The sequence below is a fragment of the Nipponia nippon genome, unplaced genomic scaffold (assembly GCF_047370975.1).
Source record: "Nipponia nippon isolate SJK-2023a ecotype South Korea unplaced genomic scaffold, ASM4737097v1 scaffold_1, whole genome shotgun sequence".
Lineage (NCBI taxonomy): Eukaryota > Metazoa > Chordata > Aves > Pelecaniformes > Threskiornithidae > Nipponia > Nipponia nippon.
In genome coordinates this window covers 149,187,942-149,202,919 of record NW_028262290.1, presented here as the reverse complement: position 1 = coordinate 149,202,919, position 14,978 = coordinate 149,187,942, and the positions used below count along the sequence as shown (strand labels likewise).

The 14,978-nt window shown below is 40.8% G+C and overlaps 1 protein-coding gene across 12 annotated transcripts in view; it reads left to right on the top strand.

Moving 5' to 3' along the window:
- Positions 1-14,621, top strand: part of ABI1 (abl interactor 1) — an 82,231-nt gene extending 67,610 nt beyond the window's left edge. For 2 of the 12 annotated variants that reach the window (XM_087777273.1, XM_087777198.1), the window contains 6 exons: positions 1,286-1,386; positions 2,593-2,673; positions 4,334-4,510; positions 7,399-7,485; positions 11,692-11,877; positions 13,566-14,621. In XM_087777273.1, the coding sequence (XP_087633399.1) occupies positions 1,286-1,386; positions 2,593-2,673; positions 4,334-4,510; positions 7,399-7,485; positions 11,692-11,877; positions 13,566-13,741 (808 nt within the window). In that variant the 3' untranslated portion in view covers positions 13,742-14,621. The remainder of the gene's footprint in view (positions 1-1,285; positions 1,387-2,592; positions 2,674-4,333; positions 4,511-7,398; positions 7,486-11,691; positions 11,878-13,565) is intronic. The other 10 variants (XM_087777281.1, XM_087777205.1, XM_087777291.1 and 7 more) reach the window with 7 other exon arrangements.
- Positions 14,622-14,978: the final 357 nt, after the last annotated feature.

The following is a 14,978-nucleotide window of genomic DNA, read 5'->3' as shown; positions in this document are numbered from 1 at the left end:
TTAAATAGTGTCAGAATGAAATAACTTATAAATCTGGCTGCAATGAAGATCTTGTTAATCTGTTTAGCTGGCTACTGTGAAGGGTCCCTACTCTTGTCTCAGAAGATCTTTTATGTAGACTGCAGTTAGAAATTCAGCCACAACCATGGTGACAAGATCAAGGTCTTCAGCAGACAGAACACTAATTTTAAAGAAATTATCTTGGCTTCCATTTCAGATCGCTGATTTTCTTTTTTGTAACAGTGTTATTTTCTTAAGATATATTTGAATGATTTGCACTTGACTCGTGACAGCACTGATTTGTAGCTACCCAGCAATGGTAAATAAACTATAACATCACTGACTACTGAGTACTCTTTAATTAGCATGGATGGGTTAAAGTGGTGTTTTGGCTTCAAAACATCTTGACTACTTAGTTCCCTTTATATTATCCATTTAATTCATGTAAATTCAAGCCTTGGCCTAAGGAGTGCTCTTGGATAAGAATAAGGACAGATTCTGCCTGAATCTCGATTCTTTTTCAGCTCCCTCAATGAAAAGGAGTGAGTGTTATGGCCTCCAAAGGCATGTGTAGAAATGTTATACAGTAGTTCACTAGAAGTATGTTCTGTAAAAATCTGTGTTGCTGGCCTTAATTTGTATACCGTATAACAGTACTTAGACAAATTGTTACCTGGCTGTACTGTTGCCTTTCAGACTATCTTAGAAACAAACTTTTAATACACAAAAAGTATTGTGGGGGGAGTGTTAGATATACAGAAAATTATCCACACCATACCCCACCCCACACCCCACCCCAATTGGTTTATCATGGCTATTCTCAGTTAAGAAGTTCTCAGTCTCAACTTCTGTTCTGAGTAGAGGAAATGTTCCTTCAGCCGACAGCATAAATAATCTTAAATAATTATTTATAGTTCAGGCATGAACTCTTCCAGCCCCAGCTTATTACTTTCAATTATTACAAGGCCTCTGAACTATTCCTGCAGTTGTTACTCCACTGCCTAGAACTAGTATGGTTGCTTACCTTTTTTATTTTTTAAAGCATTTAATTAGACATTTTACGCATAGTGATGTTTATCAGCTTAGCTAATTCCATTTATTAGGAGTGTAATGCATCCAGACTTGATTAGCTGTATGCAATTGTGGGTAGAGATAGAGGCATTTTATAGGGGATTTTTCAACAATCTATAATTGAATTAGGCTAGCAGAGCTCGTGCAAGAAGTGTGACTGTTGATAGGCCTTTGTAGGAAATGCTGTGCTGATACTTGTGTTTTTCTTTTATAGCGGTAGTAGTGGAGGAAGTGGCAGTCGAGAGAATAGTGGAAGCAGCAGTATTGGCATTCCCATTGCCGTGCCTACACCTTCACCGCCAACCATTGGACCAGGTATGTGGGACTCTTCCCATGTTAACTTAAGGCTGTAACGTCAGTCGCTTGTGTTTGCAGAGGGGTTTTGACTGAATAAGATGGGGTAGAAACTGTCCTGAAGCACAGTCCTAGTCAGGAAATCTCATATGAGTGCTGAGGGACATCCAACATTTTAATTCTTTATGAAAAGTACTTGCAGAACAATCACTTATAGAATAGCAGATGGTTAAAACACCTTTGTTGGTCCATGTTTTTACAAGATAATCAAGGTGGGGAGGTAGAAGGAGAGAGGTGTATCCTTTTAAAGCTTAGGTATATTTTTAAATGCCTATCTACAATTTGGTGTTTCTGGATGCCCTGAGAAGCAGCAGCAACTATGTACATGTTCAATGGGAAATGCTGTCTTCTCAAATAGCCTGCTAACTTTACCATCCGCTAGTGATGGTATGTACCTATTCTTTTTTAATTAAAGTCTTTGCTTCAAATAAAACACAGAAGATGACCTACAAAAACAGTGCTAGTAGCAGAATTCAGGCTTATCCACCAGCATTGTTTATGCTACGATTACAGTCCGAAGTTACTAAGCTATGATGGAGATCATTGAGAGTCAGGAGAACTAGTGTGTGTAAGATAGCACAGCAATAAAAGAGAACCATGCAGGATCTCTCAGCATCAAAAGCATAGTGCCTTGTCTTTAATCTCGGCATTGAAAGCATACTGCCTTGTCTTTAAGAATGATGAATGGTGAGAATGTGTACAATCCTTCTTTATTATAAGCCAGCAGGATTATTATCTTGGTAATAAACCAACTCAGTCACTTGTTTACCATCTGTGTATTTTGTAAGCACATAAATCTAATTTGCACAAGAAAACAGTGGAGTTTTGGTGTAATGTAATTTTGCTGTTGCACCTCTTAAATCTCTGTTCCTCAGATGACAAGTCTTCACTTTCTTAGGCACATGTAGGCTTTCCTTTCCCAGGTGTTTCTGATCCTGCAGTGGTACAAATAGGCACGAAATCTTACTATCGTCTGGCATCCCATAAAAATCAATGGAAATAAAGATCTTCAGCTACAGAACCCTGTGTAGGATCAGGGCCTGAGTTTGTATCAGTTGACCAAAATTGAATTTCTGTATTTATTTGGGAAGCCTATCAAGTGCCCGTGGTTTTTTATTTGTTTTTATAAATATATGGCCTAATTGGGAATATAAACTATTTTATTAGCACACATTTCTGTTCCTCCTCCTCCTGGAGCCCCGCCAGCACCACCACTGCCACCACCTCTCCCGATGGGCAGTCTGATAGGTGAGACTTGTGTCAATGCTGAAATGATTGCAGTCATGCTGCATAATCAATAATCATCTCTTCCTAATGGACTTAGTGAGGGTTTTTTTTTTCTTCTGTAGTGGGGTCTACATGATTTTAGTATAAAAATCAGTTCTGGGATTTTTTGTTTGTTTGTTTGTTTTTAAACAAATCTAATCTCCACTAATTTCCTGTGGTTAAAGCCTCTGAAGGTAAATGCACAAGGTACGGGGAAAAGGCTGCCGGTTGCTTAAAATGTGTGTTCCCAATAAAGCTAAGATCCAATTAGTCTGATCTATAAGAACTCAAAATCAGCTTGAATATTGGTGTTCTGCTGTATCACTCCTGCAGCTGAAACTAAGCCACAACAGTTGCACTCTGGCTTAAAAATGGTAGCTGATGTGTAGGGTGATGTACGTATTCTATCCTGTGGGCGTAAAGCGACTGAAAAGCAGAAGTGTCTGTCACAGTGGCTTGGGTTTGATTCTGTAATGCTGCAGGCGGGTGGCAAACTGGAAGACTTGAGGATACGAACTAACAGTTCTTAAAAAATTGCTTCAAGCATTGCATATAGCTGTAGGATGGGATCTAAAAGTAGTACTTTTCAAAACAGGCAGGAAAAAATACCCCACCCTTTCCTATCACAGGGTGATGACAAAATTCATTGATTGTGTTATGAAACTAGCTTTGGAGGCTTTGACCCACGTAACCCTTTGCACTTTCCTTTACTGAAGTGTTAAGCGAAAGTGACTTTGGACAGTATTACAGGACTGCAAACTTCTGATTGCACAGTTTGTGTGTCTATGTGTCTGTGTGTGCATTTTTGTATATATTTATATATATTCATATAAGATATATACATATGTATATAAAAGCACAAAACATTCTATTGCAAAACAATTTTTGCATTTAAAAATTGCCTTGATCCATGTGACCTCAACGCGTGAGATTCGTTAGCTTGCAAGGTTGTGATTATTTTCTCTGTCTGTCAGAGGTTAATCCAAAAGAGAACCTAAATTGTTTTATTAACCTTGAAGTTTGAGCAGCAAGCATGTGGAAGGTAAAAATGGGTGTTCATCCTGAAGAATGAGTGATGTGTCTTTCTGCCAGTTGGTATTGCTGATTCTGATTTGTTAGTGCAAATTCCATCAGTGTAAAAGCACAACTAGCAAATATGATAGATAAATGTGCCAAGTGTCTGAAGCTCATGACGTTTGTTTTACTGTTTTGTTAGAGTGTCTTTATATTAGATTGGAGACAAGTTCTGGTTCACAATGGAAAACATTTGCTTTGAGCAGAATGCGGATTTTTTTCTGTGTGCTTTTTAATAAAGGGTATTGCATGTAGAATAATTGAGATATGCTTAGGAGTTGGAAGCTGATTCAATTTTCCAGTCCAAACCAGTCTCTCAAAGTAGTTCTCAGCATTTCTCAAATGCCCTTTATATGAGTGTTGGTTTATGTCCTGTGTGGTTTTTCTCATTATTGACTATAACAGCGATGTTTGTTTTCTGTTAATCTCCTGTTACTGGCCTTAAATTATTGGAGACCTGTAATCAAATATTTCCCATGTTCTGGGCTTTTTTCTGTTTTCTGCATTCTATCCCAAGTAATGCTCTGCTTAAGTCTTTTCCTTGGTTCCTCTGGCTAATGCTTTTCAGCTGCTCCGGGTTCAGCTCCTGGTTCCCAGTATGGCACAATGACCAGGCAAATCTCACGACACAACTCTACCACTTCTTCAGCATCTTCTGGTGGATACAGACGGAATCCTTCTGTGACTGCCCCATTTTCTGCTCAACCTCATGTTAATGGCGGGCCTCTTTATTCTCAAAATTCAAGTAAGCTTCTGAGCTCTGAAATCACAAACTGTTTTGAGCAAAATTATTGTAAAAGCATGCATGGCATTTTAATTCATTTATGAAGAGCATCAATCAAATTACTGCTTTCTTTCCTAAAACAGAAGGAAAAACAAACAAGAAAAACCATATTGAAGTTGTACAGTGATTGCACTATATGCAATTATACTGTTTTCCTCTCTGACTTGTTTGCTGTTAACTCATGACAAGAAATTATTATGATTGCCTGTCTAATTATAGGCATATTATACTTAGCATTTCAGGTGTGCTTGGAGAACATAAACTAAAACCAGATTTTTTTTTGCAGGAGACCTAATATGGTTGTAGTACAGCCCCTCCACTACTGGGCTAGTGGCAAGAGAGTACTGTCAGAGCACAGTGCTCATGTAACAAACTTTTCCCATAGCACAGTTCCTCCCTGTCTCTGTCTCTTTCCCAATTCTTTTCCTGATTCCAAGTTTCTCCTTTGTTCTTAGTTTTAAGCTTGACTGTTAAAGAAGAGCTCAGTCTCTCTCTTTTTAGCAGACTCCTCCTCTGTGCTTCCACACTAGTAGTAGTAGAGATGGAGATGAATGAGGGAAGGGGCGGATGCCATGGGCAAGTGAGCAGGTTTTAGTCAGCAGCGTCCTGCCTACCTACCCAACAGGGCAAACGAGGTTCACTGCAGAAGGATCTGCAAAATAAGGATCTGCTTGAGCGTTGGTAGAAAACTGTTTCTGTAAGGAAACTTCTTCCTTGCCGTTTCCATCAATTTTTACCAGATACACACAGAGGAGTGATAGTCCTCTAATGGTTTCTGGTAGTGTTCTTCAGCGTGCCAGCTCTTTAAACTTCAGAGTGATTTTTGTTTTCAAAAGAAATGTTGATGTTTGGGCTGAAGATCACTTTGGTGGACCAGTGTTTGCTGTTGTGTACTTACTCTTAAGGAAAGAATGCATATAAAGTGTTTGAGACACTGAGGTGAAGAGTTTTCTCAGTGGTTTAGAAGTATTACACTTATCAGAAAGCATTTTTATATGCAGACAAAGAACCAAACTTCCCCCCACCCCCCCCACCCCCCGCCTTCAATCCTGATTTTCCTCCCACTCTCTCTCACCCATACTGGTTTCCTCCACACTCTTGTTCCCCCAAATTAATTAACTGTAACAACAGAAACTCCTTCCTGTTTGAACAGTCATCTTCTGTTGAATAAACAGGGCTTTACTTCTGGAAATAGTTCATTTGTCTCTAATGCTGTGCACACCACTGTTTCTGAACATTTACATTTGTCCAAAGCAATTTTTTGCTCAAATGCAGGTGCTGTCCCTTAATCTGGCCTCTCTGGTGTTTTCAAAATACTGATTGTCAACATTTTTTAAACAGTATTTTGATGGGTGTGTTTTTCTACTTTAAACTGTTTTCCTCTGTTTCTATAACTGGTGGGTTTTTTTATTTTTTAATGCTACTGTCTTGACATTAAATCCAGGTCCCATGTTTCCTTAAGGTTTTGCTTTTCATGCTAACAAATACTCTGTTTTTTCTTAGATGTTTACTTCAATTTTGTGAGAAACCTGTTTGTTCTCCTTCTTTTATTGATCATTTCTCCCATACAGTTTATTTGATTATTGGTTTTGTAATGAACTAAATGTTCCATTTTTATTCATCAAACATTAATATTAGTTATGGCTTTATTTAAAACTGTTGCTTACTTGGAAGTACAGAACCTCTTTCAAATGTGGTTCCAACTGGGTTAACCTGCTGAATTCCCACCTTCACAGGAATTTCTCTGTTTCAGTGCAAGAGAAATTCCACTGAGAAGGGGCGCGGTATAAACAAATGAGTTGATGTTTTGTTGGGTTTTTTATTTTTCTTTTTTTCTTTCCCCCCTCTTCCTGGGGAGAGGTCCTGCCAGAGCTGATACTTTGAATGGCGTGCCCTGCTGCTACCATGCCTGTTTCCTACCTGTAGAGGGAAGAGTTGAACGTCTCAGCTGTCAGCCCAGCATCTCTGAGCACTGTGTCTCGTAGCTCAGTACTTACCATATAGGTACATACTTCAGAGAAGACGAGCTTGCAAGTGCTTTCTGGGGACCTCTGTGCACTAGTGTGGCCAGTTGTAGCTGTTGAAGCCTTTGCTGGCCTCTTAGGTTGCCGAGTGCCTCTAACCACAGAAGACTCAATAATTTAAAATAAAGCTCCATTCTGCTCAAAACCCATCTGTTTTTCCTACCAACAAGCAATAAGGTCCCTTTTTCTATGTAAAACAAAACCATAGTAAGCCAACCCACTGCCTCCCACCCCAGTAGAACTAAATTACAGGAGGTGCTCTCTGTATGAAGTATGGACATTGCAGCATTGTTCCCCTTGTAAAGCAGTTGTCTTTGCGTCGGTGCTGCTTTGCTGTGCTTGACGTAGCGCCCTACTCTTATTTTAGAGGGGGAGTCTGGAATCCTGCAAAACATCACCTCTACTTCTAGTGCTGTACTTTTAAAAGTTAACTACCAAATTTGAGTAATCCTTATCTGGCATCAAGACGAAAAGCTCAGTTTTGTGTGCTCCCCAGGTGAAGCGAAGCAAGTCCCTTCACACGCGCACCCTGTGAGCTTCCAGCCACGCAGCCTGCGCTTGGCTTTTTGTTCAGCCAAACACAGGGGCATGCTTTGCTTTTGGATCCTCGGTTGGCTAACCACGAATTCAGCCCTGTTGGAAACACAAGCTTGAAGAAGGTTCTTCCGTGTGTGTGTTTTTGTTGTTCTTTACATACTTTGTTTTGTGGTCCTCGTTACTGACGGCTGCTTTTGTTTGTTTCCTTTTTTTTTCCCCCCCCTTTGTCTGTTTGACTTCCCCGATATGGTGTATGTGTGTGTGTGTGTGTGTGTGTGTTGCTGCCAGTTTCTATTGCTCCACCCCCTCCCCCTATGCCTCAGTTGACTCCACAGATACCTCTCACAGGCTTCGTGGCCAGGGTGCAGGAAAACAGTAAGTTTGGACAAGCTGAGCTGTTAAAGGGTAGAGCCTACTTTCTTCTAGCATGCATGGCTGGCAAGTCAGACTCTATTTTGTTTCCTTTTCCAGAAGCTAATACCATCTTGCATTCTAGTGTCAATACGCTATTGGAGCTGAAGGGCACACTCTTCAATATTTTATAATGTGCATGATTATTACTGACCCATTTAAGTTCTGAACTGCAAATTTATTATAGTAATACAGTGCGAAATATGTGGCATCTGCTTGGTGTGAATTTAGAAATGTATCTTAATTAAAAATACTAATTTCATGTTGAATCATCTTGCTGAGGCTTTTTCACTAGGGATAATTGATTAGTTTTTATTAGAAAGGCTTATGTAGACTGTCAAAATATGTACTGTGTAACCATTGACTCTAATACTGTAGTAGTTTTCAGGAAGCTGTACAGCTAATTGAAAATGTGCAGTCTTATGATCTAATGCCATTACAAAGGAGCTTGTAAGGTATTTCTCCTCTCGTCAGCTTTTCATTCTCCATTTCTTTGTGTTCTCTAGCCAGATTTCCCTACTGAGCTTCTTGCAGCATAGCTCTGCTTGTTAGGTTTGCGAGAGAGATGCTCCCTGGCTATGATCTGTGCTGCAAGGTGTTTTATACTGGTAACTCTGCTTTTACCATTACTGCTTGATTCATTTCAGGTGAGTGTTACTGTCCCAAATGCTAGTGCAGGTGTGAAGTTGTGTTCCTGATCCAGGGACATATTTGCTGTAGGAGTATATTGCAGTTCTGTAAACAACAGAATGAATGAAATGTAGATAGAGCATGAAGTAAGTATAAAATGTTTTTAAAGTATTTGGGAGCCATAATGAAGTCTGCTAGGATCTCAGGGGCTACTACTACATAGCAGCTACATAGCTCCAGCATACATTTAGGGGCCCCACATTTGACTAGTGCTGCTGTTCAGCTTCCCATTAGAGCTTTTAAGTGGTCATGTTCTGAGCATTCCTCTAGAGATAGGAGGCATCTCTCTGGTTCTTGTTTGAAAAGAAGGCATTTTTGTGTTGTGCTAGGTAAATAGTAAGAATCATGTTGATGCAGAATAGTATGCCACAAAATTGTGTTGACCAACCTTTCCAAAATTCAAGTGTAGAGGTAAACCTACTGAAGATGAAGGTTACAGAATGTCTTCACTTGCAGATAAACTTGAGAAAATTGACACCTGCTTCTGAATTGTTCCAAGTGTTGTCCTCCCGGAGATAACACAGCCCTTGGGAGAGCAGAGGTGAAAGGGACAGACTTATTCGTGGGTGCAACAACAAAATGCAAGCTGACTTGTGAATGAGATTGCAGCAAAAATAGCTGAAGCTTGAAATCTGGTCTTAGGAATTGTTCTTTTTATTTTCTTTCTTTTAACAGTCCCTTGGGTTTGAGAGTTATATAACGAGTATGGCTTTGAGCTGCTGCTGCCTCATTCCGGAGGCAGGGGTGCGTGTGGCAGTCTGCGCATTCGCTCAGCAAAACTGGCTGTGGAGGCTGTTGTTGGGTTTTGGCATTGTGTGCTAGACTTTCATCTGCCTCATTTTCTGCAAGAAGTCTGCGGGGGAGTGGCATTAGGGAGACATGTGGGTAGGCTCGTATTTTCCTTATCATAAAGATCTGTGGGTTTGGAAAGCAACATCCTCTGCTCTGTGGGCTTCTTTCAGAGGACAAGGACAGAGGGCTTAGAAACTATGCAACGCCTATTGTTTTTTCCTGCGCCCTGTGCCCAAACTGTGGGTATCTCCTTCAGAGAGGTTTTCCAGTGTGTCCGGTGCCCAGGGACAACTGATGGGATGTAAATTGCGGTGCTGTCACACCCAGTCCTGTCAAGAGGAGTCTGCGGGTCCCCATTTAAAGAACAGGGATGTGAATACATACAAGAGAGGATGTCTCAGTTTGGAGCTGTATAAATACTGATCCTTTTACCCTTTCTCATTTAGTGCGGTTTTCTGTATGCTTCCCAGACACCCTCCTCCCCCCCCCCTAGGAAAAGTAATGTTATTCCAGAGTCTGCCTGTTTTAAGTTCAGGACCAGGAAAAGTCTAGGTTAAAATCCAAGAGGCAGGGAGATACTTCCATGGGGTGGCACTTGTCTAATTTCTGTTCCATTCTCTCCCCTTGTTTAAATGTGAAGTGGAATTGTTTTAAATGTTTCCCATAAAGCATGCAGTTTCTGCACTGCGTCCCAGTTAGGGTCTGTGTTGGCGCTTTCGCACTTGCATTTCCTGCCCTCTTTTTGTCTTTTCAAATAAGCAACTTCATTGTTGAATAAATACAACTTTTTGCATTTATTAAGGTAAGGATTTATCAAGATCTCAAAGGACTGTTGTTTCAATACTGGGTTTTTTTTCCTGGCTGCAGACCAAAATTAAGGGAAGAAATACATTTTGTGAAAGATGTGCCGAAACTACTGCACAAAACCAATCCATTCATAAACAGTGTTGTCATGTGTCTGTGGTGGATTAATGAAGCCTGCCTGTGAGTGCTATTCAGTAACACGGGCAAGACGTAGCGTTCACTTGGCCAAAGACTTTGTTAGTCTGTCTCCAAGTGACATAAATGGGCTTCTGTATGGGAGAGGAGTCACTAATAGAGTGGCAGCCAGTCTTACTGATGGAGAGCTGTGGGGTATACAGCTCAGCTGGTCAAGTTGAAGAGGAGCTGAGCTCAAAGGTGAAGAATAGCATTAGCTCTTGAAGGGGCAGAGGGCAGGCTGGGTGCTGGGGCTGCGGCAGCCTCTGCCCCCGCAGCTCCTGCTGGCTTCTGCCCCCTCGCAGCAGCAGATTTGGCTTCGCTCTGACAGCTAGGACATGGCAGCTGTGCTCAAGCCCCTTCTCAGGGGCACGTAGCTGAAGAGTTAAAGTTAGTCACCGCTGGAGTAGTGGCCAGGCAAAAGTAAAGATCATTAAAGCAAACAGAAACCCTGTTTCTAATCTCCAGTGCCATTATAACCAGCAGTAGCTAAAGCTTCACTCAGTGTTGTTCTTTCCTTGCCCTGCAGCTTGGCTTTCTTCTCAAAATCAGCGTAGTGTGCTGCAGCACAGGCCCAGCCCATGGGTTTCCAGTCAAACCCTTTCTAGTGCAGTGGTTTTCAACCTGTGTTTCCAAGGTGCAGACTCCCAAATCTCTTGTAATTAAATCTGTATTGCTCTATAACAAACTTGAGTTTAGTGACAGTAGCTTCCTTTCAGTAACTTCTGGGTCCATAGTGCTTACACCTAGGTCCGTGTGTAGTGGACCACAGTTCCCAAGGAACAGGATAAGTGACTTGATGTCTTGCATCTGAGTGTGCTCTCTCTCCTTTGCTGCCAGCTGCTGTGAACGTTACTGAAAACTAATTTGATTAACTGATTTTCAGAGTGATTTGTACCATAATGCCTTTCTCTTTTTCCCTTTCCTAAAGCAACTTGTAATTGTGCTGATTGGAGAATCTCAGGGCAGGGATTTCACATTTTGGATTATACGCTTAATTCCTTGAGCACTTTTTCCCCAAGAGCAGCAGCTGCCTGTTGTAGTTTTCCATTTATTAATTGAATCCTGGATATGTGCACGCACACAAGCTAGTCTGCAAGATAAGGATCAGTACAAAGCTTTTCTCCCGCAGAAGGATTATTTGGCCTTCCCTTACCTGGTTAAATCTTAAACACTAGTCTCTTCCCTTTTTTATGATCCGCACCACATCTTTTTGTCCACTTAACGCTAGCTCTGAGAGAAAAGGAATCCAAGGAAGCAGTGTTGAGAAAGAAATTAAAGTGATTGTGATAGGCAAAGGATTTGTTAAAAAATAATCGAGCTGCTGGTCCAGTCCGGAGGCCTGTTGCTGCCTGGCTCAGAGAGTGCCGCTCGGAGTCCTCCCATAGCTACCCGCTGCAGCTAGCCCCTCAGCGCATGGACGTCGGAGCAGGGGCCTTTCCTCTCTGCTGGTGTTCAGCTTACGCCCTGCAGCATGTGCTTTGACTCTAGTAGCATTTACACATAGATTTGACCACTAATAACAAATGTAGTTGTATGTTGTAGCTGTTAATACAAAGCCTCTGTTTCTAATCAGTGCATGGTATTCTAGTGCATGCTATGTGTTGTTGTCCCTCCGCCCCTTTTATTTACAGTGAACAGCCTCAGGTTTGTTTGCATCTCCACACTGTTTTGATGTAAGAAAAAAAAATAATCTCCAAACGTTTCTAGTTGCTGATAGCCCGACTCCTCCCCCACCACCGCCTCCGGATGAGATGCCGATGTTCGATGACTCTCCTCCTCCTCCACCCCCACCCCCCGTGGATTATGAGGACGAGGAGGCTGCTGTGGTGCAGTACAGCGATCCCTATGCAGATGGAGATCCTGCTTGGGCACCTAAAAACTATATAGAGAAAGGTAAGAGAAGCGTTGCCACTCTGTGTTACTGCAGTATCAGAGGATTAGTGGTAGCCGAAGGGAATGAAGGACTTGGCTTGGGTCTGATGAAAACAATCATTGTCCCTGCTACGTCAGAACTCGAACCATTCTTTTCTTTGTGGCTACACCTAACGTGATAAAATATAATCCTTCTTTGGAAGTATTATAAAATACCTTCAAGCATTCTAGAATGGATAAAAAAAAAATCCTTCGTTATGAGAAGCAGATGTAAATTGGATGGCTTTCATCTTTACTAAGCTGGACTGTGTAGCTACCTCAGGATTGCTGGGCCATCATCTAGAAATAGTGTTGCAAAAAGGCCAGAAAGTCCAAGCTCTATTTATCCCATCAAACTAGATAGCTAGAGCAGATCATTAGACTTTCAACTATCAAATGTAGTGAGGCTTCCTTGGAGACTTACCAGTGACTCTAGATCAGCAGACTATAAATTGCTTAGGTATGAACTCACACAGTGAATGTCTCTTCCCATGAATAATTGAGATGCTGATTTCCTGCCTGTGGAGTTGTCCGTGTTCTGACAACGACCAGTTTGTCAACAGCAACGCTGCAAGTTTTCTCGTGATCTGGCTGGTACTGCAGCGCGTACGAGATGGGGTACCCGGCTTGGCAGAACTGCCATGTCCCATTTTCACTCCTACCTGGACTGTGTGCAGGACGTACCCACGGGATGAAAATAACTTGATACACTGCATCATTATTTGCTAGGCATTAATTTCTGATAAAATATATATGTAAAATAGTAGGTTCTTGGAATTCATAAAACTGATCAATTGCATAAATCCATGTTAACTCTTTTGAAGGGTAAGGCGGAGATGTCCAAAGTTTGTGTATGCATAGTGGTAGTTTTTAATTCCAGTATTATTGGTGGCAACATTTACTTTCCTTGGGGAGATTTCTGCTCTGTTAATTGCATGCAATGAGTTGGAGGTTGGCAAGAGTAACATATTCACCAAGCAGGGACTGAAAAATAGCTGATGTTGCTGTGAATTTGCTTCTGCTTTTTCCTACAGTAACTTTTATACTTGCACTCATTGCCGCGCCTTGAAAAGTAATGCCGAAACTTCTCATCCCATAGACGCTCTGTAGCAAAGACCATCCCTTCCCGTACAGTGGCTTTAAGCAGCTGTGTTTGCAGGATCATACACTGAAGCACGGGCTGTATAGCTGCAGGGGCCATAGTGTAGAATTTTTTGTCTGTTGGTCCATTTCTACAGAATGATTTAAAAAAAAAAATTATTTTTTTTTAAGGCTTTCTCTAATCAAGAGATCCCCATACAGGGATCCATATGCTTTTGAGGTAATCTGACCAGAAATGACCGCCACACTCATGGAGCCGGTTATTTCATAGTTCAGCTTTTAAGTGTCCATATGCTCCGCTTTACTGTGTCGCCGTCGACTGTGCCTCTCTGTCAATAGTTTAACTGAGTGTTCAGTGTAGTCACCACCCACATCTTACTGGTAGCTAATGTTGCAGGAAAAGTGAAGTTTCATTTTCTGGACTTAATGTTCAACCGGGAAAGCATGTGAATTCATTATGGAAAATTCCAGGATAGCAAACTAGTCCTTCAGAAAATAATTGTACTTCAAAAAATGTTAATACCAGTGCTATTAATAAAATGCTAAACGTGTCCTCGTTCAATCCACAGTTGTTGCTATATATGACTATACAAAGGACAAAGACGACGAGCTGTCGTTCATGGAGGGTGCAATCATTTATGTGATAAAGAAGAATGATGACGGCTGGTATGAAGGAGTTTGCAATCGAGTAACTGGCTTGTTTCCTGGGAATTATGTTGAATCAATCATGCACTATGCCGATTAAAATCCTTTGCTTTTCAAAGTTGGGTCTTGTATTCAGTCATACCATGATTATTTACAAGGGGTAACTAAAAGCTAACAGAATTGTCTTAATATACTTTCAAAAGAAAAAAAATGTGCCCATTTCTTCAGGCCATACTGTTTTAATGGTATGATTGAATGTCCATCTCGCTAAGTCTCTGGAGACAGTATGTCTTACCTGATGGCAATTTGTAAAACAAGCAACTGTCTATAACTGGTTATACTTATTTACTTATGCATTGTTAATTTTATGACCAGCCTAAATATTCTGGGGAAGTAGGGTATAATATTTAATGAACCATGATCAGATTGTGCCATTACATTTTTCAGTACAGCATGGTAACTAACACTACGTTAGACTAACATATTAAAATCTGGATGAGAAGTTTAATGTTAGTGCTGGTCATATTACTTTTTGTTTAGACTCTTTGCTCATTCTTGAACTATATTTGTTTAAAGCATGCATACAAACTTATGTATTGAAATATACTTTTTTAAAAATCCAAGATGCTTCCAATTGTTGTAATCTTTACCTGGAGTATTCTCACTAAAGTCTATTACAATGAGTTGTTTGGGTCTAAGGTGTCCATGTGAATCAAAAAATGGGTGGTCTTATGTATGTGTAATTTGTACCCAAGTTTTTTTAATGAGTAAATTTACATTATGACTTTTTCCATTCATAAATATATAAGTGAACCAAAGGTCTTGTCCATTACTTTGTTGGTTGGCTTGGCAAAGAAGTTTGGAATACTAACTTAGCAAAATCGTGGCTGTGTTATCCCAGGCAATGTACTAAAAAGCAAATGTTTGTAATGTGACTTTATCACTGACAGAGGGCAAATAAATTAGATATGAAACCTGAATGACACATTTATACATACTCTTAGAAGTTCTTTTCTTCCAAAATTAATTTTAGTGAGGATTCTTGGTTGAATCTAGTTATCGAGATGCAGTAAGTTGGACACCCTCTGGAACTGACATTTCTCAGTGGAAATTGTATCTGGCTTGGTGCTGTGCCCAGCTGGGCAGACGGCAGCCTGTCCTCGAGATATGACAAAGGGGGAACAGACGTGACAGGAACTTGGCCATTGTGGTAAGGGATCACAGGCAGAGATAGTTAGAGATGATGTACGTCCCTGTTCTCCAAATTCTGTGGCTTAAATCACCTGAAAAGGAATGTGGTAGTACTGGATAATTAGTGTGAGAGGAATGTATCTGGG